Source organism: Salmo salar, chromosome ssa13 (genome assembly GCF_905237065.1).
Source record: "Salmo salar chromosome ssa13, Ssal_v3.1, whole genome shotgun sequence".
Taxonomy (NCBI): domain Eukaryota; kingdom Metazoa; phylum Chordata; class Actinopteri; order Salmoniformes; family Salmonidae; genus Salmo; species Salmo salar.
Genome location: NC_059454.1, coordinates 68,429,350 through 68,453,213, shown reverse-complemented (window position 1 = coordinate 68,453,213; position 23,864 = coordinate 68,429,350). Strand labels below are relative to the sequence as shown.

At 45.1% G+C, this 23,864-nt stretch overlaps 1 protein-coding gene across 6 annotated transcripts in view; it reads right to left on the bottom strand.

The window, feature by feature from the left end:
- LOC106567646 (opioid-binding protein/cell adhesion molecule) overlaps positions 1 to 23,864 on the bottom strand; it is a 606,617-nt gene that overhangs the window by 53,138 nt on the left and 529,615 nt on the right. For all 6 annotated transcript variants that reach the window (XM_014137181.2, XM_045693498.1, XM_014137180.2 and 3 more), the window contains one exon: positions 7,234 to 7,359. In XM_014137181.2, the coding sequence (XP_013992656.1) occupies positions 7,234 to 7,359 (126 nt within the window). The remainder of the gene's footprint in view (positions 1 to 7,233; positions 7,360 to 23,864) is intronic.

Here is a 23,864-nt window from a genome sequence, read left to right as displayed (position 1 = left end):
TAGTAGAAAAATAAGTCGATATACAAAGTGAGGAAATAAGGTGAGATAAGGGAGGTAAAGGCAAAAAAGCCCATGGTGTCGAGGTAAATACAATATAGCAAGTAAAACACTGGAATGGTAGATTTGCAGTGGAAGAAAGTGCAAAGTAGAAATAGAAATAATGGGGTGCAAAGGAGCAAAATAAATAAATAAATAAATACAGTAGGGGAAGAGGTAGTTGTTTGGGCTAAATTATAGATGGGCTATGTACAGGTGCAGTAATATGTGAGCTGCTCTGACAGCTGGTGCTTAAAGCTAGTGAGGGAGATAAGTGTTTCCAGTTTTAGAGATTTTTGTAGTTCGTTCCAGTCATTGGCAGCAGAGAACTGGAAGGAGAGGCGGCCGAAGAGGAATTGGCTTTGGGGGTGACCAGAGAGCTATACCTGCTGGAGTGCGTGCTACAGGTGGGTGCTGCTATGGTGACCAGCGAGCGGACAGGGCGCAGTGGTAGGTAGTATATGGGGCTTTGGTGACAAAACGGATGGCACTGTGATAGACTGCATCCAATTTATTGAGTAGGGTATTGCAGGCTATTTTGTAAATGACATCGCCAAAGTTGTGGATCGGTAGGATGGTCAGTTTTACGGGGGTATGTTTGGCAGCATGAGTGAAAGATGCTTTGTTGCGAAAAAGGAAGCCAATTCTAGATTTAACTTTGGATTGGAGATGTTTGATGTGAGTCTGGAAGGAGAGTTTACAGTCTAACCAGACACCTAGGTATTTGTAGCTGTCCACATATTGTCCACAAGTCAGAACCGTCCAGAGTAGTGATGCTGGACGGGCGGGCAGGTGCAGGCAGCGATCGGTTGAAGAGCATGCATTTAGTTTTACTTGTATTTAAGAGCAGTTGGAGGCCACGGAAGGAGAGTTGTATGGCATTGAAGCTCGTCTGGAGGGTAGGTAACAGAGTGTCCAAAGAAGGGCCAGAAGTATACAGAATGGTGTCGTCTGCGTAGAGGTGGATCAGAGACTCACCAGCAGCAAGAGCGACATCATTGATGTATACAGAGAAAAGAGTCGGCCCAAGAATTGAACCCTGTGGCACCCCCATAGAGACTGCCAGAAGCCCAGGCAACAGGCCCTCCGATTTGACACACTGAACTCTATCAGAGAAGTAGTTGGTGAACCAGGCGAGGCAATCATTTGAGAAACCAAGGCTGTTATGTCTGCCGATGAGGATGTGGTGATTGACAGAGTCGAAAGCCTTGGCCAGGTCAATGAATACGGCTGCACAGTATTGTTTCTTATCGATGGCGGTTAAGATATCGTTTATGATCTTGAGCGTGGCTGAGGTGCACCCATGACCAGCTCTGAAACCAGATTGCATAGCGGAGAAGGTGCGGTGGGATTCGAAATGGTCGGTAATCAGTCTGTTGACTTGGCTTTCGAAGACTTTAGAGAGGCAGGGTAGGATAGATATAGGTCTGTAGCAGTTTGGGTCAAGAGTGTCCTCCCCCCTTTGAAGAGGGGGATGACCGCAAATGCTTTCCAATCTTTGGGAATCTCAGACGACACGAAAGAGAGGTTGAACAGGCTAGTAATAGGGGTTGCAACAATTTCGGCAGATCATTTTAGAAAGAAAGGGTCTAGATTGTCTAGCCCGGCTGATTTGTAGGGTCCAGATTTTGCAGCTCTTTCAGGAAATCAGCTGACTGGATTTGGGAGAAGGAGAAATGTTGGGGGCCTGTTGACCGGGGTAGGGGTAGCCAGGTGGAAAGCATGGCCAGCCGTAGAAAAATGCTTATTGAAATTCTCAATTATAGTGGATTTATCTGTGGTGACAGAGTTTCCTATCCTCAGTGCAGTGGGCAGCTGGGAGGAGGTGCTCTTATTCTCCAAGGACTTTACAGTGTCCCAGAACTTTTTTGAGTTTGTGTTGTAGGAAGCAAATTTCTGCTTGAAAAAGCTAGCCTTGGCTTTTCTAACTGAAAGACATGGGTAATCATGAGATCAGCGGTCTCCTTCGATGAGGGCAACCTGGGTAAGGCGATGAATGGGCTGCCTTGGAAAACCGATCGACGACCACTAGGATAGTGGTAAGCCCTTGGGATGGGGGAACCCTGTGATAAAGTCTACAGACATGTGGGACCAAGGCGGCTGGGGATGGGCAGAGGTTGGAGCAACCCAGCCGGTCGCTGTTGTGAGGACTTGCTTTAGGCACAGGTGGAGCAGGCCGTAATGAAGGATCTCACATCCTCAATCATGTTGGGCCACTAGAATTTCCACCTCAGGAACTCCAGTGTCCGATTAACCCCTGGATGCGTGTCCCCATTGTAGTACTCGGGAACGAGCTGATCACGGAACATAAAGTCTGTTAGTGGGACCCCCACCAGGGTCAGGTTCTTGGGTCTGGGCTTGTCGGACCGTGGTCTCAAAACTCCATATCATGGGGGCCACAATGATGGGCTCAGAGTCAATCTCCTCATTAGAGGCATTGTGTTGGCGGGACAGAGCGTCTGCTTTCTGATTCTTGGATCCCAGGCGATAGGCTAGTGTGAAGTTGAACCTGTTAAAGAACAGAGCCCACCTAGCCTGGCGAGTGTTCAACCTCTTGGCTTCTTGAATGGAAACCAAGTTCTTAGGGTCCGTCCAGATCACGACAGGACGAGGTGCCCCCTCCAACCAGTGTCTCCACCCCTTAAGGGCCCACTTAACTGCCAAGAGCTCCTGGTTGTCTACATCGTTATTGAGTTCGGCTGGCGAGAACCTCTTGGGGAGAAAGGCACATGGGTGCAGTTTTTTGTTCCCCTTGTTCTGCTGTGAAAGGACCGCCCCTGCTCCGGTGTCCGAGGCGTCCACCTCTACCACGAAGGGGCGGTTAGGATCAGGATGGACGAGGATGGGTTCAGAGGTGAAACGTCCCTTGAGCTTCCCGAATGCCCTGTCAGCCTTGGGGGTCCAGGAAAAACGATTCTGGGACTTGCGGGTTAGGTGCGTGAGAGGCGCTGCACCAAAGTTGTGTATAAAACGCCTGTAAAAATGTGCAAACCCGAGGAACCGCTGGACTTGTTTGAGTGAGGCGGGACGCGGCCAGTCGGTGACCGTCCTCACCTTTACAGGGTCAACTTGGATGCCGGCGGTAGAGATAATGTAGCCCAGGAAAGAAACTTGGAATACATGGAACTCACACTTCTCTATCTTGATGTATAGTTGAATCTGCAGGAAGAGTCTCAGGACTTGGCAGACGTGCAGGATGTGTTCCGGATGGGTCTTGGAGAAGATCAGGATGTCGTTGAGGTAAACAAAGATGAACCAATTCAACATATTCCAAAGCGTGTCATTGTCCAATGCTCGGAAGACTGCCGGTGAGTTTGATAATCCGAAGGGCATGAAGAAATATTCATAGTGGCCACTCGGGGTGTTAAAGGCAGTCTTCCATTCATTTCCCTCCCTGATTCTCACCAGATTGTAAGCGTTGCGGTGGTCCAGTTTGGTGAAGAATTGGGCCCCATGGGCCAACTCCAAGGCGGCGGACATCAGGGGTAGGGGGTAACGATTCTTAATCATAATCCTGTTCAGCCGTCTAATCGATGCAGGGACGCAGACCTCCATCCTTCTTTCCCATGAAGAAGAAGCCTGCACCAGCTAGGGATGTGGAGGAGCGAATGAAACCTGCCTCCAGCGACTCCCGGATGTAATTGTCCATGACTGCTGCTTCAGGGTGTTCGAGAGGGAGTACAGACCGCCCCGGGGAAGGGTGGAGCTGGGTAGAAGTTCTATGGCGCAGTCGTATGGACGATGAGAAGGGAGGGTGGTGGATTGCGTCTTACTGAAGACCTCCACAGAGGTCGAAGTACTCAGGAGGGAGGGCGGAAAAGTCTTGGTTTTCAATGCATGACAGGCAACAGGGCGAGGCTCTTGGTGGGGGTCTTAGGCATTTAGTCAGGCAGTTCTTACCCCAATCTAGTAGGTGTTCCGCGGACCAGGAGAATAGTGGGTTATGTAGCACTAGCCAGGGGTACCCTAGGATTAGGGGGTTCTCGGGAGCAGTGATCAAAATAAAACTAAGAGTCTCTGAGTGGTTCATCCCAACCTGCAGTAGAATGGGCTTGGCCTGATATTCCACCTGGCCGGAGTCGATGGGGCGTCCATCAAGGGCTTGAATCTGTAGAGGGATGGGACATTTCATGCAGGAGATTTGTAATTCTCTGGCGAAGTCAGAGCCCTGGAGTCCACAAAGGCTTGAATGTGGTGCTGATGGTTGTCCCAATGGATGGTTGCGGGCAGTGTCAGATGGTGTTCGGGTAGCTGGGGTGTAACTACACAGCTCAGCAGGGTCTCCCATTGTCCTGGCGAGCCCCAGCATTTCCCGTCAACTCTGGGCATGTAGAACGGAGATGGCCGAGAGCGCCACAGCAGAGGCAGCAGCCATCGCGCATGAGTCCATGGGTCCATGATGAGGCAGAAGCTTGCTGTGACGTGGTGAGGATGGACCAAGGTGCAGAGAAGAGAGCAGTCGAGGAATCAGTGGTTAACCTGTTAGGGCTAGGGGGCAGTATTGACACGGCTGGATAAAAAACATACCCGATTTAATCTGGTTACCACTCCTACCCAGTAACTAGAATATGCATATACTTATTACATACGGATAGAAAACACCCTAAATTTTCTAAAACTGTTTGAATGGTGTCTGTGAGTATAACAGAACTCAAATGGCAGGTCAAAACCTGAGAAGATTCCTTTACAGGAAGTGGCCTGTCTGACAAGATCTTGTTCTTCTTGTCTCTGTTTATAAACTGAGGATCTTTGCTGTAACGTGACACTTCCTACGGCTCTCCATAGGCGCTCAGAGCCCGGGAAAAAGCAGAATGATCGTCATTAGGCAGCCCCAGGCTGAAACACATTTGCGCGTTTGGCAAGTGGCCGATCAGAGGACAATGGGCTTAGGCGCGTGCACGAGTCGACCCCATGCTTTGATTTTCTTTCCTCTTTTTGCCGAAACGGAGATTCCCGGTCGGAATATTATCGCTTTTTTCCGAGAAAAATTGCATAAAAATTGATTTTAAACAGCGGTTGACATGCTTCGAAGTACGGTAATGGAATATTTATAATTTTTTTGTCACGAAATGCGCTGTGTTCGTCACCCTTCTTTACCATTCGGATAGTGTCTTGAACGCACGAACAAAACGCCGCTATTTGGATATAACAGTGGATTATTTGGGACCAAACCAACATTTGTTATTGAAGTAGAAGTCCTGGGAGTGCATTCTGACGAAGAACACCAAAGGTAATAACATTTTCTAATAGTAAATATGACTTTGGTGAGTGCTAAACTTGCTGGGTGTCTAAATAGCTAGCCCTGTGATGCCGGGCTATCTACTGAGAATATTGCAAAATGTGCTTTCACCAAAAAGCTATTTTAAAATCGGACATATCGAGTGCATAGAGGAGTTCTGTATCTATAATTCTTAAAATAATTGTTATGCTTTTTGTGAACGTTTATCGTGAGTAATTTAGTAAATTTTTGTAAATTCACCGGAAGTTGGTGCTAGTTCTGAACGTCACATGCTAATGTAAAAAGCTGGTTTTTGATATAAATATGAACTTGATTGAACAAAACATGCATGTATTGTATAACATAATGTCCTAGGTGTGTCATCTGATGAAGATCATCAAAGGTTAGTGCTGCATTTAGCTGTCTTCTGGGTTTTTGTGACATTATATGCTAGCTTGAAAAATGGGTGTCTGATTATTTCTGGCTGGGTACTCTGCTGACATAATCTAATGTTTTGCTTTTGTTGTAAAGCCTTTTTGAAATCGGACAGTGTGGTTAGATTAACGAGCGTCTTGTCTTTAAAATGGTGTAAAATATTCATATGTTTGAGAAATTGAAGTAATAGCATTTCTAAGGTATTTGAATAACGCGCCACAGGATTCCACTGGCTGTTACGTAGGTGGGACGATTTCGTCCCGCCGACCCTAGAGAGGTTAACATGATTTTTTTTATATGAGTACCTCATCTTTGTACCCCACACATCCAATTAGCTGTAAGGTCCCTCAGTTGAGCAGTGAATTTCAGACACAGATTCAACTATAAAGATCAGGGAGGTTTTCTAATGCCTCGCAAAGAAGGGCACCTATTGGTAGATGGGTATAAATAAAAAAGCAGACATTGAATATCCCTTTGAGCATGGTGAAGTTATTAATTACACTTTGGATGAAGGCACTGTATGTACATCCCCACCTGTCCCTCCAGCTGACTGCATGCACATCAACCTTTTTGATGCCAAGTGATATAGCTCAAAGACTAACTGCTTGTTTGTGCACTTTAGCCATTCTATAAAGTATAGACACCGAAGGAGGCGATAATTGCGTAAATGTGCATAAGTCTTCAATGTTTTCAGGGGGCACAACAAGTGACAGTTTCTCTTTTTCAGTCACTGGGCCCAATTATGGCTCCCCCCAGTCGAGAAGAATCCTGGAGTGCGTGGAAATGGAGCCCTATCAAAGCAACTTGCCACTTATCTCCTAAAAGACGGGGCCAGTCACATCCTTGTCGTATTAACATTTAAATTCTGCGATCCTTGTAGCGACAAAAAAAGGAGAGATTGAGAGAGAGAGAGAGGGGAGGAAACCGTTGCGCAATAACATCTACGTGAAATGTAGCTCATTACAAATGCAAGCTTCCTCTCGCCTGATTAAGTGAAGCATAGACTCTTAGATAGGCAGACTATTTTGTGGTTTTCGGTCCTCTTGACAAGATAGCGGTATGTTTGAGCACAGTGCTTTAAATCTACTCGATGTCAACCGTGACATGTTTCTCTTTGCAACAACGCTCACGATATGCAAATGATTCTAAAATGTATTCCATCATTCACTCACTTGCCTCCAAAATATTACATTTCTCCAATTAATTATCCCAAATGAATTGACTGCAATGTATTTCTATACATATGATTAGTGGGTAATGGTGATTAGGGAACAGGTAGTAGACAGATAATGAGATACTCATAAAGGAAAAGGATGCAGTTCACCAAGTGTCATTGGGGTTACCTAATGTCAAGGTGACAGACTGGGGAGAGTTGAGAGAGAGGGGGAGTGTGCGTGTGTGTGTGAGAGAGTGAGTGAGTGCGAGAGGGGGGGAGGGGGCTGGGGAATGAGCGAGAGAGTGTGAGAAAGAAAGAGCAAGAGAGAAAGACCGGGAATGTAAATAAACAAGTAATTGAGGTGAGAGGTTTGTAGGTTTTGTCTTACCTGAGGGAGAGAGGAGTTTCCAGGTGAGCGAGGGTTCTGGTTTGCCACTGGCTTGGCACATCAGGGTGACGTTGGAGCCTTCGTTGACCACGATGTCCTTCGACAAGTTGATGATTGTGGGGGGCACTGCAAAACAGAAAATGACACTTGTTTGCTATTTGCTTTGTTTGACCATTTTATTTTTGTAATATTTTATTTGACTTTTTTGGACAATTAACAAAAACAAACATTATTTGACCATTTTAATAGAACATTATTATTGTAACTTTGTTACCAAGAATTTGGATAAAAGATAAAATACAAAATATTGAAATATAAAATACTGTAAATATGACAGGTGCGAGCAACGGAGTTCTCTGAATCTTGATATCAAGTTGGCGTTGTGACAGCTACATCAGTGTCTCTTATAACCTATAAGCCAGCCTCCGAAAAGTGGAGGAGCACTCAGAAAAAGATAGCCTTTCCTAACATTACAGTTTACCCTTAAAAGCATTCATTGCTGGTACAGTGGACTGAACAAATAGCCAGAGCTATTCAACCATAACCTCAATCAAAATGTGACCGTGTCACAGGAGTTATTCCACCTCAAAGGAAGATAGTGTATTAAATAGGCCTTAGATTGTTGTTTGGGCCATGGGTGCACCTAAGGGCCACCGTAGCCTGCTCACCATCAATACACTCGGATAAGTTCAGCTAGAACTAGGCCTACTCAAGTTGGGGGTGAACGTAATGTAAGAACAAAGAACAAAGTACACAAAACATTACTATGGTTGGTTAGAGTACATTCAGATGAAACCATTTATACAGATCATAAACATGGGGTTTTAGAAGGTGGTACAGAGAGAGCAAAACATGGTCGCAAACCAGGGATGTGATCTGAAAGCTATGACATTGAGTGTTGCTAGTGCAGATCCAAAGAGAAACAGCCAGCCACATTCAGGAGTCTCTTACCAGAACACACATTTCAGCTTTTACTTTACACCTGCTCTTCACTCAAAAGCTCACTCCTGACAGTGCAAAGCACTGAAATTCTGCAAAGATCCGGAAAATAGTCTTTGAAATATTTTTTATTCTTCAAAAAGCAGAAGCACCAGGAATAGCACCTTGACCTAAAAACTGTCAAAGTGTGAAGGGGAGCGAGTTGAGCAGTGAGCTACTTACTATACAAGAAGGGACTTCTGCAAGCAAGCCTTAAAATGTCTCCCCTTTCTATGGTCATGTGTAGATGGGATACAGCTTTTGTGAAATTGATGTCCAAAGTGGATTTTTTTTTTACATTTTAACTAACCCTAACCCTTTTCCTAACCTTCACCTAATTATCCTAACCTGCTACATTAATTATCCTAACTTGCTGTATAAGTTCGCCTTAACCTGCTACGAAAACTCAATTTTGACAAAAGCTGTGACAATAGCCCTTTCTATGTCCCTCCTCAATGTCACTCTGGACCTGGCACCAGAGTGAGGTAGCAATAAACATTGTTCAATTGGGTGCTTTTCCACTAACAATATGTATAATTCCTCTCAAGCCACTTCAGGTAGTGAAAATGTCATCCATTTCCTACAACTTCCTTTGAATGAGACATGGAAATATAGTGATATTGTAGGCTACATTTAAATGAGGCGCTGTATGTTCCACATCAGGGACTGGAGTGGTGTCACACTTTTTGCCCATCTCTAGCAAACTCAGCTGATTAAACTAATTGCATTCTCAAATGAAAATTAGTTGATTAGTTGGAGGTGTGTTAGCTGGGGCAAAAGTGTGACACCACAAATCAGGCGCCTGAGGACTGGAGTTGCCCATCCCCGTTCCACTTTTTTTTTGAGGAAGTGTAATGGCAGACTGACAAGGTATTTACCAAGAACAATGTGCCCCACCTGTGAAGCTTTTCATCCCACCAGCAAGTGATAGGCAAGGTATCTGCCAAACCAAAGAGAGGTGTCCTTGTGTTTCGACATCTCCAATATGTCCTGTCAACGGACACGTTTTGTTTTCTCTCTCTTTATTCTTTTTCAACTATCAAGGATTTCTATTTCCAAGAAGACAGTGAGATGTATGTTTTTTTTGAGAGGAGCCCCAAAAAATGTGGGTTCAGTACCAGAAAAACACAAACAAGACCCAATTCACCTCATGGCTGATGTATTGATTGCCTTTGTACTTGGAACAATATTTGAGAAGAGTGCAGTGCAAGACCTAATCCTTGTCTTTGTGGAACCCTTGCAGAGAACAAAAAGGAAACAGTCAGCACAAATATAAATAAACAGTCAGTATAAATATACAAATAATCATATTATTTAGCGAGTCACTGGGAACAGAATGGCATGCCATGCGTAAGCCCGTGCCACTCCCTAAAATGCTGAAGCACCGTTTAGAATTTTTGGGAAATTTGTGAACTAAATGCGTGTCAAATGTCACACCATCACTTTAGTCAACAAGCCAGAGGAATGTCTAATGATTTGGTGACTCTTCACTGAGTCCCCCCCCCCCTCCCCCCGAGATGCACACCTACACACATATCCACGGAGAAGTTGGAGAACAGGATTAACCACAGTTTAGGTATTAAGTGCCTTGCTCAAAGGCAAAACGGCAGGAGATGGTGACTAGGTCAGGACACTAATACCAGCAATCATCTGATTTTCCACCCACTCCCACCAGATTTTTCCTGTCAACAACCTGGGATTCGAACCAACAACTCTCCCGTTGCTGGCTGGTCTCTCTACCTGCCACCAACTGCTGTATAGTTCAACAAGCAATCAACTTCAAAGATTAGTACATTCCCACTCAAATAAATGTCCTCCAACATTTCCTTGAGGAGTATTGAGAGCATGTGTTCTTACAATTATTATTTTTAATCCTCTAGTACAGCCACTATTGAAGGCTATCAAATCCTTCTCAAAGATGCCCTCTGGTGGTCAAACTAGCACTAACTAGCATTAACGGTACCAGTGGTTCACACTTAAATAACATGCCATAAAACTCTGCAGCACCATGCAAGCTGCACCGCAGTACACTTCAACTTTTTAAGGACGAACCACTGTGAATGTGCTACTGTCCTGTCTAGCAGTCAAGACTCACCCAAAACTGACTTTCCCATTTCTCATGAGGCCATATGGAAGGCCCAACAGGATGATCCAGAAGTACAGGCTTTGTACCAGACTATCCTGGAAGATGGAGAAAAGATGGTCAATCGTACCACAATGCTGACCATCATTGAAGACAAAGTCTACCGAGTTGTACAGCAACCTCACAGAACACTCTACCAAATGTACATACCTGAACCTCTACGCCTTCCACTGCTGCAACATTTCCATGAAGACCCGTTAGCTAGTAATTTGGGCAGGTTCCAAACCTACAAGCGGTTGCAAGCATTACTATATTGGCCACATCTGAGCATGGATGTGATGGGTCCATTTCCTAGAAGCTCCAATCAGAATGTGTACATGCTTGTTTTTGTTGATTAATATTCCAAGTGGGTGGAGCTTTTTGCCCTTCATCAGGCTACAGCGAGGACCGTCTCTAACATCCTCCCGAAAGAGATCCTGACTCGCTGGACCGAGGTTCCCAATTTGTCTCTGATCTCTTTGAGACCTGCCAAAGATGGAACCTGAGACAGATGTTGACCACGGCCTATCACCCACAGGGTTAATCGAACTTTGAAGACAATGGTTGCTTCCTATGTTGGTACCCAGCACAAACACTGGGACAAGCACCTTCACGGGTTTCGATTTGCCCTGAATTCTGCTGTACAAGAGTCCACTGGAGTCACCCATGCATAGCTGAACCTGAGTCGTCGCCTCTGAGAACCTTTGGATATGGTGCTACAGCCCCAGCAGGTTACTCCAGACTCTGCATACTATGACTAGGTAGGCCATCTGCATGACTTGAGAGCTCTTGTCTCAAAGAACATGATCAAGGCACATCTCAAGCAGAAGAGAAATTATGATAAGAAGAGAAAAGACATGCCGTTCCAGGTTAGTGATCGGGTGTGGCTTCGCTCTCATCCATACTCAAAAGCTGAACAATTCTTCTCAGCCAAGCTCACTCCTAAATTGCAAGGACCATATACAGTGGTTCTTCCTGTATATGCCTATGCTACCCTCCAGTCCCTCGACTTCTTGGCGCTGACGGAAACATGGATTACCACAGAAAACACTGCTACTCCTACTGCTCTCTCCTCGTCTGACCACGTGTTCTCGCATACCCCGAGAGCATCTGGTCAGCGGGGTGGCGGGACTGGAATCCTCATCTCTCCCAAGTGGACATTCTCTCTTTCTCCCCTGACCCATCTGTCTATCTCCTCCTTTGAATTCCATGCTGTCACAATCACTAGCCCATTCAAGCGTAACATCCTTATCATTTATCGCCCTCCAGGTTCCCTTGGAGAGTTCATCAATGAGCTTGACGCCTTGATAAGTTCCTTTCCTGAGGATGGCTCACCCCTCACAATTCTGGGTGACTTTAACCTCCCTACATCTACCTTTGACTCATTTCTCTCTGCCTCCTTATTTACACTCCTCTCCCTTTTTGGCCTGACCCTCTCACCGTCCCCCCCTACTTACAAGGCAGGCAATACGCTTGACCTCATCTTTACTAGATGCTGTTCTTCTACCAATCTCACTGCAACTCCCCTCCAAGTCTCCGACCACTACCTTGTATCCTTTTCCCTCTCGCGCTCCTCCAACACTACTCACTCTGCCCCTACTCAGATGGTATTGCGCCGTTGCAACCTTCGCTCTCTCCTGCTACTCTCTCCTCTTCCATCCTATCATCTCTTCCCTCTGCTCAATCCTTCTCCAACCAATCTCCTGATTCTGCCTCCTCAACCCTCCTCTCCTCCCTTTCTGCATCCTTTGACTCTCTATGTCCCCTATCCTCCCGGCCGGCTCGGTCCTCCCCTCCTGCTCCGTGGCTTGACGACTCATTGCGAGCTCACAGAACAGGGCTCCGGGCAGCCGAGCGGAAATGGAGGAAAACCAGCCTCCCTGCGGACCTGGCATCTTTTCACTCCCTCCTCTCCACATTTTCTTCCTCTGTTTCTGCTGCTAAAGCCACTTTCTACCACTCTAAATTCCAAGCATCTGCCTCTAAACCTAGGAAGCTCTTTGCCACTTTCTCCTCCCTCCTGAAACCTCCTCCCCCTCCCCCTCCTCCCTCTCTGCGGACGACTTTGTCAACCATTTTGAAAAGAAGGTTGACGACATCCGATCCTCGTTTGTTAAGTCAAACGACACCGCTGGTCCTGCTCACATTGCCCTACCCTATGCTTTGACTTCTTTCTCCCCTCTCTCTCCAGATGAAATCTTGCGACTTGTGACGGCCGGCCGCCCAACAACCTGCCCGCTTGACCCTATCCCCTCCTCTCTTCTCCAGACCATTTCCGGAGACCTTCTCCCTAACCTCACCTCGCTCATCAACTCATCCTTGACCGCTGGCTACGTCCCTTCCGTCTTCAAGAGAGCGAGAGTTGCACCCCTTCTCAAAAAACCTACACTCGATCCCTCCGATGTCAACAACTACAGACCAGTATCCCTTCTTTCTTTCCTCTCCAAAACTCTTGAGCGTGTTGTCCTTGGCCAGCTCTCTTGCTATCTCTCTCAGAATTACCTTCTTGATCCAAATCAGTCAGGTTTCAAGACTGGTCATTCAACTGAGACTGCTCTTCTCTGTGTCACGGAGGCTCTCCGCACTGCTAAAGCTAACTCTCTCTCCTCTGCTCTCATCCTTCTAGACCTATCTGCTGTCTTTGATACTGTGAACCATCAGATCCTCCTCTCCACCCTCTCCGAGTTGGGCATCTCCGGCGCGGCTCATTCTTGGCATGCGTCCTACCTGACAGGTCGCTCCTACTAGGTGGCATGGCGAGAATCCATCTCCGCACCACGTGCTCTCACACCTGGTGTCCCCCAGGCCTCAGTTCTAGGCCCTCTCCTATTCTCGCTATACACCAAGTCACTTGGCTCTGTCATATCCTCACATGGTCTCTCCTATCATTGCTACGCAGATGACACACAATTAATCTTCTCCTTTCCTCCTTCTGATAACCAGGTGGTGAATCGCATCTCTGCATGTCTGTCACGTCACCCCACTCCTCCACACACTCCACTGGCTTCCAGTTGAAGCTCGCATCTGCTACAAGACCATGGTGGTTGCCTACGGAGCTGTGAGGGGAACGGCACCTCCGTACCTTCAGGCTCTGATCAGTCCCTACACCCAAAGAAGGGCACTGCGTTCATCCACCTCTGGCCTGCTCGCCTCCATACCTCTGCGGAAGCACAGTTCCCGCTCAGCCCAGTCAAAACTGTTCGCTGCTCTGGCACCCCAATGGTGGAACAAGCTCCCTCACGACTCCAGGACAGCGGAGTCAATCACCACCTTCTGGAGACACCTGAAACCCCACCTCTTTAAGGGATACCTGGGATAGGATTAAGTAATCCTTCTACCCCCCCCCCCCACCCTCCCCCCCCAAAATATATAAATGTACTATTGTAAAGTGGTTCTTCCACTGGATATCATAAGGTGAATGCACCAATTTGTAAGTCACTCTGGATAAGAGCGTCTGCTAAATGATGTAAATGTAAATGTAAAAGTTGTGCCAAACTGCAGCACAAATTGCGGGCTACCCAGAATTCTATGGCATGTTATTTAATTGTCAGCCATTGTTACCATTAGTGCTAGTTTGACCACCAGAGGGCACTAGAGAATTTAAACTTTTTTTTGTAAGAACATAGTATATTGGATTGATTTTAAGAAGTGTAGCTTAATTCATTTGATTAATATTATACTGTTTCTATTCCAAGAAAAATGAAACCCTCAGGGTTTCCGTTAGGAAAATATGGCGCTGTACAACATGACGGTCGGGAGTAGGCTACAGTACTAAGCGCATAACATTTCCACACCCTAATTGTGGTCTAACCAATACCCAAACGGAGATTCAGTGAAAAATAAAAATCTTGTTGATTTATCAAGACCAGTCCCCATGCTCATCTCAGAGTAGCGCAGTCTTGACCTCTGAATGCTGTCTCTTCCATTAATTTTGAAAGAGTATTTTCCAGTAACCAACAATTTGTTTACCTTCATTAGCCTACTTTGTTCCAATATTTCTGTCATTCAGTGATATTTATTCCCATAGTAAATCGTCATGGATCCATAACAAAATAAACATCTGCATTTTGAAAGAGTATTTTTGTCATTATTTTATTAACGAAAGCATGAAGATGCTGATGCAGAAATACACCTGCATTTGTTTATTAGGCTACTGTGCAGTCTGATAAGTAAACATAGCCTACAGTACATACTGTAGTAAACATGGTAAAGTGCCTAATTCCTTACATAGGGGAGAATGGGTCATGTCCAGACTTTCTCGGTGACCACAAGTACTCCTTAACCTGTTGGGGCTAGGGGGCAGTATTTGCACGGCCGGATAAAACACGTACCCGATTTAAACTGGTTACTACTCTTGCCCAGAAACGAGAAACGAGAATATGCATATAATTAGTAGATTTGGATAGAAAACACTCTAAAGTTTCTAAAACTGTTTGAATGGTGTCTGTGAGTATAACAGAACTCATATGGCAGGCCAAAACCTGAGAAGATTCCATAAAGGAAGTGCCCTGTCTGACAATTTGTTCTCCTTCTGTGGCATCTCTATCGAAACGTGACACTTTCTAAGGCTTCCATTGGCTCTCAGAAGGCGCCAGAAAGTGGAATGACGTCTCTCCTGTCTCTGGGCGAAAAACAGCAGGAGATTTTGTGAGTGGTCAGGCTGAGAACAGTGACACTGGAGATGCGTGTTCATGTGAATTCTCCATTTTTTTCTTTCAGCCTTTGAATGAATACAATGTCACCCGGTTGGAATATTATCGCTATTTTATGAGAAAAATAGCATAAAAATAGATTTTAAACAGCGTTTGACATGCTTCGAAGTACGGTAATGGAATATTTAGAAAAAAAAATTGTCACGAAATGCGCTCGCGCGTCACCCTTCGGATACTGACCTGAACGCACGAACAAAACGGAGGTATTTGAATATAACTATGGATTATTTGGAACCAAAACTACATTTGTTGTTGAAGTAGAAGTCCTGGGAGTGCATTCTGACGAAGAACAGCAAAGGTAATCCAATTTTTCTTATAGTAAATCTGAGTTTGGTGAGGGCCAAACTTGGTGGGTGTCAAATTAGCTAGCCGTGATGGCCGGGCTATGTACTCAGAATATTGCAAAATGTGCTTTCGCCGAAAAGCTATTTTAAAATCTGACACCACGATTGCATAAAGGAGTTCTGTATCTATAATTCTTAAAAGAATTGTTATGTATTTTGTGAACGTTAATCGTGAGTAATTTAGTAAATTCACCGTACATTTGAGGTGGGTATGCTAGTTTTGAACATCACATGCTAATGTAAAAAGCTGGTTTCTGATATAAATATGAACTTGATTGAACAAAACATGCATGTATTGTATAATTAATGTCGTAGGAGTGTCATCTGATGAAGATCATCAAAGGTTAGTGCTGCATTTAGCTGTGGTTTTGGTTTTTGTGACATATATGCTTGCTTTGAAAATGGCTGTGTGATTATTTTTGGCAGGGTACTCTCCTGACATAATCTAATGTTTTGCTTTCGCTGTAAAGCATTTTTGAAATCGGACAAGGTGGTTAGATTAACGAGAGTCTTTAAAATGGTGTAAAATAGTCATATGTTCGAGAAATTGAAGTTATAGCATTTTTGAGGTATTTGTATTTCGCGCCACGCGATTCCACTGGCTGTTGACTAGGTGGGACGCAAACGTCCCACCTTGCCCAGGGAGGTTAACTCTGTCTTTAATGCTTTTTCGGGTTGCATCAGTCATGGACAGAAACTTCTGAGACACAGTATTAATGATGAACACTAGGGTGTCACGCCCTGATCTGTTTCACCTGTTTCTGTGATTGTCTCCACCCCCTCCAGGTGTCGCTTATTTTCCCCAGTGCATTTATCCCTGTGTTTCCTGTCTCTCTGTGCCAGTTCGTCTTGTATGTTTAGTCAAGTCAACCAGCGTGTTTTTCCCGTACTCCTTTTGCTATTCTCCTTTTTCTAGTCCTCCCGGTTTTGACCCTTGCCTGTTTCTGGACTCTGTACCCGCCTGCCTGACCATTCTGCCTGCCTTGACCACGAGCCTGTCTGCCACTCTGTACCTCCTAGACTCTGATCTGGTTTTGACCGTTTTGCCTGTCCTCGACCAATCTCTTGCCTACCCCTTTGGATTATTAAACATTGTAAGACTCCAACCATCTGCCTCATGTGTCTGCATCTTGGTCTCGCCTTGTGCCTTGATATAGGGAGGTTCACTGATAAGCCACATTTGCCTCGGGATCCATCTGAGTTGGTATTCTGTGTCCACTCGTGGTATCTCTCTTCGGTTGCACATCCTTGGAATAGCAAAACAGCCTAACGGTCCGGATGGCCCTTGCTGTGCCTGGTGAGCAGTTGGTCAAGTTCTGTTGTAAGAAGTGGAATGAAAATGTCAGGCTGAACCGACAACCTGACAAACCCGCCACGTATGTTGACTCTGCCTGTCGGTGGTGGAGTTCCAGAGCTCACAGCTGTGTCTGGCATGGATTGTGACTCCATCTTGTTCCTCGCCCTCTTTAACGCGTCATTCTCCGCCTGGCTCTCCGCCAATGCCGCCTGGCTCTCCGCCAATGCCGCCTGGCTCTGGACCAATGCATCAGCTGTTGCCCGTATCTCTGCCCTCATATAATGATTCTCTTTCTGCTGTTCTTCCTTCAATGACTCGATCTCGGTCTTCAAAGGCTGAATCTGATCCATGTGCACCTTCCTCAGATGAGCAGAATGGTACCACCCTAAGCCCCCATCGATTACAGTGGCCCATGATAGAAATGGTAGATCAATTAAGAATTAAAAGTGACTTCAGCACACAATCTAGCAAAACTAACTGCTTTCTTGGCAACCATGCGTTTTTTCCGGTGGAGTTTGTGGCGGGGAGAGGAGTACTGGAAAGGTGTGACTTTCAGTTTACAATAGGCCATAAGTATACAGCAGATCGCCGGTTGTCCTCACTTTGATTATGCTGTAACAACATACTGTAGCACCATGACCAGGATCTCTATTCATTTAAGTGAGCAGATTAGGGCTTTCAGGAGGAATGGAAAATGTAGTACAGCCAATAAAGTTTTTTTATCAATTAGTATATTTGAGTTTAACCACAATATTTGTTGTATTATTTGTTCTGTCTTTTCTGATTAAACTGAAATTGCAACCAACCTTCTATGGCTTGTTTAAAAAATAACGGTATTTTGGAGAGGATTCCGTTTTCAAATAACCTAAAGTGAGTGAGGAAAAAGGCCGATCTTGAACATGGGGTGAAACATTCTTATTAATTTGTAAATAAAGGCAGTTTGTTATTTAGAAATATTTATTTCTGTTTTTAAAGGAAGAGAAACCAAAAGCCCACCTTCGCCTCATGGGTCTCCCGGACACAGCCGGCACGGGTATCGAACCAGCATCTGTAGCAACACAGTTTGCACTGCGATTCAGTGTCTTAGACCACAGCGCCACTCGGGAGGCCCCATCCACAAAGTGTTTAATGCTGATCAATTGCCTTGCACAAAGTATCAAAATACAGAGAGGTGTTGGCAAGAGTCTATTGTCCTGCTAATAGCCCATAATGGGCTATTATAATACATGGTGTCCAGGTCAGGATAACCAAAACATTTCTTTATTAAAGACTACCAGAAAAATGTTGGTACTTATTTATTTTGATCCAAAGTTATGAATGAATGAGTCACTCAGCGTCATGTGGGTGCCGAGGCTATATGACTGCACCATGAACTTGATTATTTAGCAGACATCCCTTGCTTTTAATATATATATATATATATATATATATATATATATATATATATATATATATATATATATATACACATTTCACCTTTATTAAACCAGGTAGGCCAGTTGAGAACAAGTTCTCATTTACAACTGTGACCTGGCCAAGATAAAGCCAAGCAGTGCGATAAAAACAACAACACAGAGTTAGACATGAGATAAACAAACGTACAGTCAATAACACATAAAATACAGTAATACATGTGATATGAGTAATGTAAGATATGTAAACATTATTAAAATGGCATTATTTAAAGTGGCATTGTTTAAAGTGACTAGCGATCCATTTATTAAAGTGGCCAGTGATTGGGTCTCAATGTAGGCAGCAGCCTCTCTGAGTTAGTGATTGTGGTTTAGCAGTCTGATGGCCTTCAGATAGAAGCTGTTTTTCAATCTCTCTGTCCCATCTTTGATGCACGTGTACTGATCTCGCCTTCTGGATGATAGTGGTGTGAACAGGCAGTGGCTCGTGTGGTTATTGTCCTTGATGATCTTTTTGGTCTTCCTGTGACATCGAGTGCTGTAGGTGTCATGCAGGGCAGGTAGTTTGCCCCTGGTGATGCGTTGTACAGACCACACCACCCTCTGGAGAGCTTCGCAGTTGAGGGCAGTGCAGTTGCCATACAAGGCTGTGATACAGCCCGACAGGATGCTCTCGATTGTGCATGTGTAAAAGTTTGTGAGGGTTTTGGGTGACAAACCAAAATTCTTCAGCCTCCTGAGGTTCTTCACCACACTGTCTGTGGGTGGACCCTTTCAGTTTGTCTGTGATGTGTACGCCAAAGAACTTAAAACTTTCCACCTTCTCCACTGCTGTCCCTTCGATGTGGATAAGGGGGTGCTCCCTCTGCTGTTTCCTGAAGTCCACGATCATCTCCTTTGTTTTGTTGACGTTGATTGAGAGGTTGTTTTCCTGACACCACACTCCGAGTGCCCTCACCGACTCCCTGTATGTAGGCCATCTCGTCGTTGTTGTGATCAGGTCCACTACTGTTGTGTCATCTGCAAACTTGATGATTGAGTTGGAGGCGTGCATGGCCACGCAATGGTGGATGAAAAGGGAGTACAGGAGAGGGCTGAGCACACACCCTTGGGGGGAGAAAAAGGGGCCAGAGGGCGGGCTGCCTACTGAGAACTCATAGGCGATCGAATAAACCCCCACTTCCTTCCATTCTGCTAGCAAACGTGCAATCTTTGGAGAATAAAATCAATGACCTAAGTTGGAGATTAAACTACCAACGGGACATTCAAAAGTGTAATATCTTATGCTTCACTGAGTTGTGGCTGAACGACGACACTATCACCATTCAGCTGGCTATACGCTGTACCGGCAGGATAGAACAGCGTTGTATGGTAAGACAAGGGGCGGCAGACTATGTATTTTTGTAAATAACAGCTGGTGCACGACATCTAAGGAAGTCTCGAGCTATTGCTCGACTGAGGTAGAGTATTTCATGATAAGCTGTAGACCACACTATTTACCTAGAGTTTTCATTTGTATTCTTTGAAGCTGTTTACATACCACCACAGTCAGAGGCTGGCACTAAGACAGCATTGAATGAGCTGTATTCCGCCATAAGCAAACATGAAAACGCACACCCAGAGCACGAGTGACTAGATCAATAAAAAAGTGGTCAGATGAAGCAGATGCTAAGCTACAGAACTGTTTTGCGAGCACAGACTGAAATATGTTCCTGGATTCCTCCGATGGGATTGAGGAGTACACCACATCAGTCATTGGCTTCATCAATAAGTGCATCGATGACGTCGCTTAGAAGAAATCTCGCTATGCCCTCTGACGAACCCTCAAACATGCAAAGCGTCTACAGGACTAAGATCGAATCGTACTGCACCGGCTCTGACTCTCGTCGAATATGGCAGGGCTTGCAAACAGATTACAGATTACAAAGGGAAGCACAGCCAAGTGCTGCCCAGTGACACGAGCCTACTAGATGAGCTAAACTACTTCTATGCTCGCTTCGAGGCAAATAACACTTAAACATGCATGAGAGCACCAGCTGTTATGGAAGACTGTGTGATCGCTCTCCGCAGCCGATGTGAGTAAGACCTTAAAACAGGTCAACTTTGACAAGGCCGCAGAGCCAGATAGATTACCAGGATGTGTACTTCGAGCATGCGCTGACCAACTGGCAAGTGTCGTATCTAACATTTTCAACCTCTTCCTGTCCAAGCCTGTAAAACCAACATGTTTTAAGCAGACAACCATAGTGCCTTTGCCCATGAACACTAAGGTAACCTGCCTGAATGACTACCGACCCATAGCATTCACGTCTGTAGCCATGAAGTGCTTCGAAAGACTGGCCATGGCTCACATAAACTCCATTATCCCAGAAACACCTAGACCCACTCCAATTTGCATACCACCCTAACAGATCCACAGATGATGCAATCTCTATTGCACTCCACACTGCCCTTTCCCACCTGTACAAAAGGAACACCTACAACAGCTGAAGGTTCAACACCATAGTGCCCTCAAAGCTCATCAATAAGCTAAGGACCCTGGGACTAAACACCTCCCACCTTCCTGACGGGCCACCCCCAGGTGGTAAGGGTAGGTAACAACACATCCGCCACACTGACCCTCAACACGGGAGCCCCTCAGGGGTCAGTCCCCTTTTGTACTCCCTGCTCACTCATGACTGCACGGCCAGGCACGACTCCAACACCATCATTAAGTTTGCCGATGACACAACAGTGGTAGGCCTGATCACTGACAACGACGAGACAGCCTATAGGGAGGAGGTCAGAGACCTGGCCGTGTGGTGCCAGGACAACAACCTCTCCCTCAACGTGATCAAAACAAAGGAGATGATTGTGGACTACAGGAAAAAGAGGACTGAGCACGCCCCCATTCTCGTCGACGGGGCTGCAGTGGAGCAGGTTGAGAAATTCAAGTTCCTTGGTGTCCACATCACCAACAAACTAACATGGTCCAAGCACACCAAGATAGTCGTAAAGAGGGCGCAACAAAACCTATTCCCAGGAGACTAAAAAGATTTGGCATGGGTCCTCAGATCCTCAAAAGGTTCTACAGTTGCACCTTTGAGAGCATTCTGATTGGTTGCATCACTGCCTGGTATGGCAACTGCTCGGCCTCTGACCGCAAGGCACTACAGAGGGTAGTGCGTACGGCTCAGTACATCACCAGGGCCAAGCTTCCTGCCATCCAGGACCTCTATACCAGGCGGTGACAGAGGAAGGCCATACAAATTGTCAAAGACTCCAGCCACCCTAGTCATAGACTGTTCTCTCTGCTACCGCACGGCAAGCGGTCCCGGAGCGCCATGTCTAGGTCCAAGAGGCTTCTAAACAGCTTCTACCCCCAAGCCATGACTCATGAACATCTAATCAAATGGCTACCCAGACTATTTGCTTTGCCCCCCCCCCTCCCTCTCTTTTACACTGCTGCTACTCTCTGTTATCATCTATGCATAGTCACTTTAATAAATCTACATGTATGTACATACTACCTCAACTAACCGGGGCCCCCGCACATTGACTCTGTACCGGTACCCCCTGTATATAGTCTTGCTATTCTTATTTTACTGCTGCTCTTTAATTACTTGTTACTTTTACTTCTTATTCTTCTCCGTATTTTTTAAAACTGTATTGTTGGTTAGGGTCTCGTAAGTAAGCATTTCACTGTAAGGTCTACACATGTTGTATTCGGTGCATGTGACTAACACAATTTTATTTGATTATATTCAGTCAACACATATATTTTAAGATGATCATAGAATATAATTTCTCTTAGAATAAAAACCTTAGTGTAACAACAGGTTTAGTAAGTAATACTGACGAGTAAAAACAAAAAAATAAGTGTATTTTTCAGGGTGTGGAAAAGCAATTCTTACACTATTGTTCTAAGTTCAATCACCTTCTTCGTCCTCATCATTCAGATATTTAAAATACAATTTTGAAATCGTGCACAATTATTAGTTTCTATTTGGTTTATGTCGCCCATTCATTGTCAGTTAGAGGCACATTAGCGCCTTAGGACCGAAAAGCATAATCAGTGCTCTAACTCCCCCTTGCGCTGGTCTGGGGCAATGAAGCAGTGACGCAAGGTACCGTACTAAACCACAAATTACCTCCTACGTCCCGCATCATAATCTTAAAACTTTTAGTTGAGCAACCACTGTAGGCTTGTGGAGCTTATGGGCCCTCTGAACTACCTAGTGATGAATGAGGACACAGGTGAAGATATGCGCGTTGTCCATGTCTCACACCTTAAGGCCTGTTACCCCTCGGCTCAGGAATTGGAGGAGATTGAGCACCGTAAGGTCCTGGATATCTTTGAAGAGGAAAGTGATGAGGAGACTTTCTCGGTTTCCCAGACCAAGATGTCCCTTCCAAGGCAATGGTCGGCGTTTTCCAGGGGAGGGGGTGTGTGACGGCCCTGAATTTGTCTGAACCGTCTCAGTACTTCTCCTTCCAATAGGGCGCTTCCCCTTTAATTCCCTATTAAATAGCCAGCATCAGCTGCACAAAAGTGGGATTGTGATATTGGCCCGAGAGGGGAAGTGTTCTACCCTCAGCTTGGAAGCTCGTTGAGACCCAGTTTGTTTTGTTTGTAGTAAAAAGTGTGTATTATAAACGTGACGCAGGATCAACCACTATTGGATCTACCTATGTCTATTGTTGGACTACTGATTTATGTTGGTCTCTGCTGTTTCTTCATGGCCTTTCCCCGCTGGAGATCTGATGGCAGATTGGATTGTCTGACTGACTACAACTTTTTGCATATGGTATTTCCATTTGTTTTGGTGTGATTTATACCGTGATGATTTATGTGTTCAGTTGTAGTGAAGACTACAGAGATGTGACACTTTATAATTGTGTGGTAAAATAGTTTATTGCAATCTGATTGGTCACTTGGGTTCACTGTACTCCTTACCGGGCTGGACTCTGTTGGGCCCGAGGTACGGGGTTTTTCTTGAGGAACCAGAGCTCATTGTTTGTTTACATTATGTGTGTGATCATTTATTTTGGGTAATACAACTAATGCAAAAGAACAGTTGTTTTGAAGTTATTTCCAATGTTTTAAGGGTTTATTTACATTTACATTTACATTTAAGTCATTTAGCAGACGCTCTTATCCAGAGCGACTTACAAATTGGTGCATTCACCTTATGATATCCAGTGAATATTTTATGAAAAGTGTATTTCCATACTGACTTTTACATGAGTCCTTTGTATTGGTGTAGACTTGACGGACCAGATGGGACTCATTCCCTCCCAAACAAAAAGGAGAAATCAATATTTTCTCTGGTAGGCACAACCTACCTGGCACCCCTACAAACAATAACTTCAAGCCAAAACCGTTACAGTATAGTACCAGCAAAAAGCTTGGACAAGCCTACTCATTCAAGGATTTACATTTTAGAATAATAGAATAATATTGAAGACATCCAAACTATGAAATAGCACAAATGGAATCATGTAGTAAACCAATAAAAATATATTGCCTTGATGACAGCTTTGCACACTTTGCATTCTCTCAACCAGCTTCACCTGGAATGCTTTTCCAAAAGTCTTGAAGGAGTTCCCACATATGCTGAGCACTTGTTGGCTGCTTTTCCTTCACTCTGCGGTCCAACTCATCCCAAACCATCTCAATTGCTTTGAGGTCGGGTGATTGTGGAGGCCAGGTTATCTGATGCAGCACTCCATCACTCTCCTTCTTGGTCAAATAGGCCTTACACAGCCTGGAGGTGTGTTGGGTCA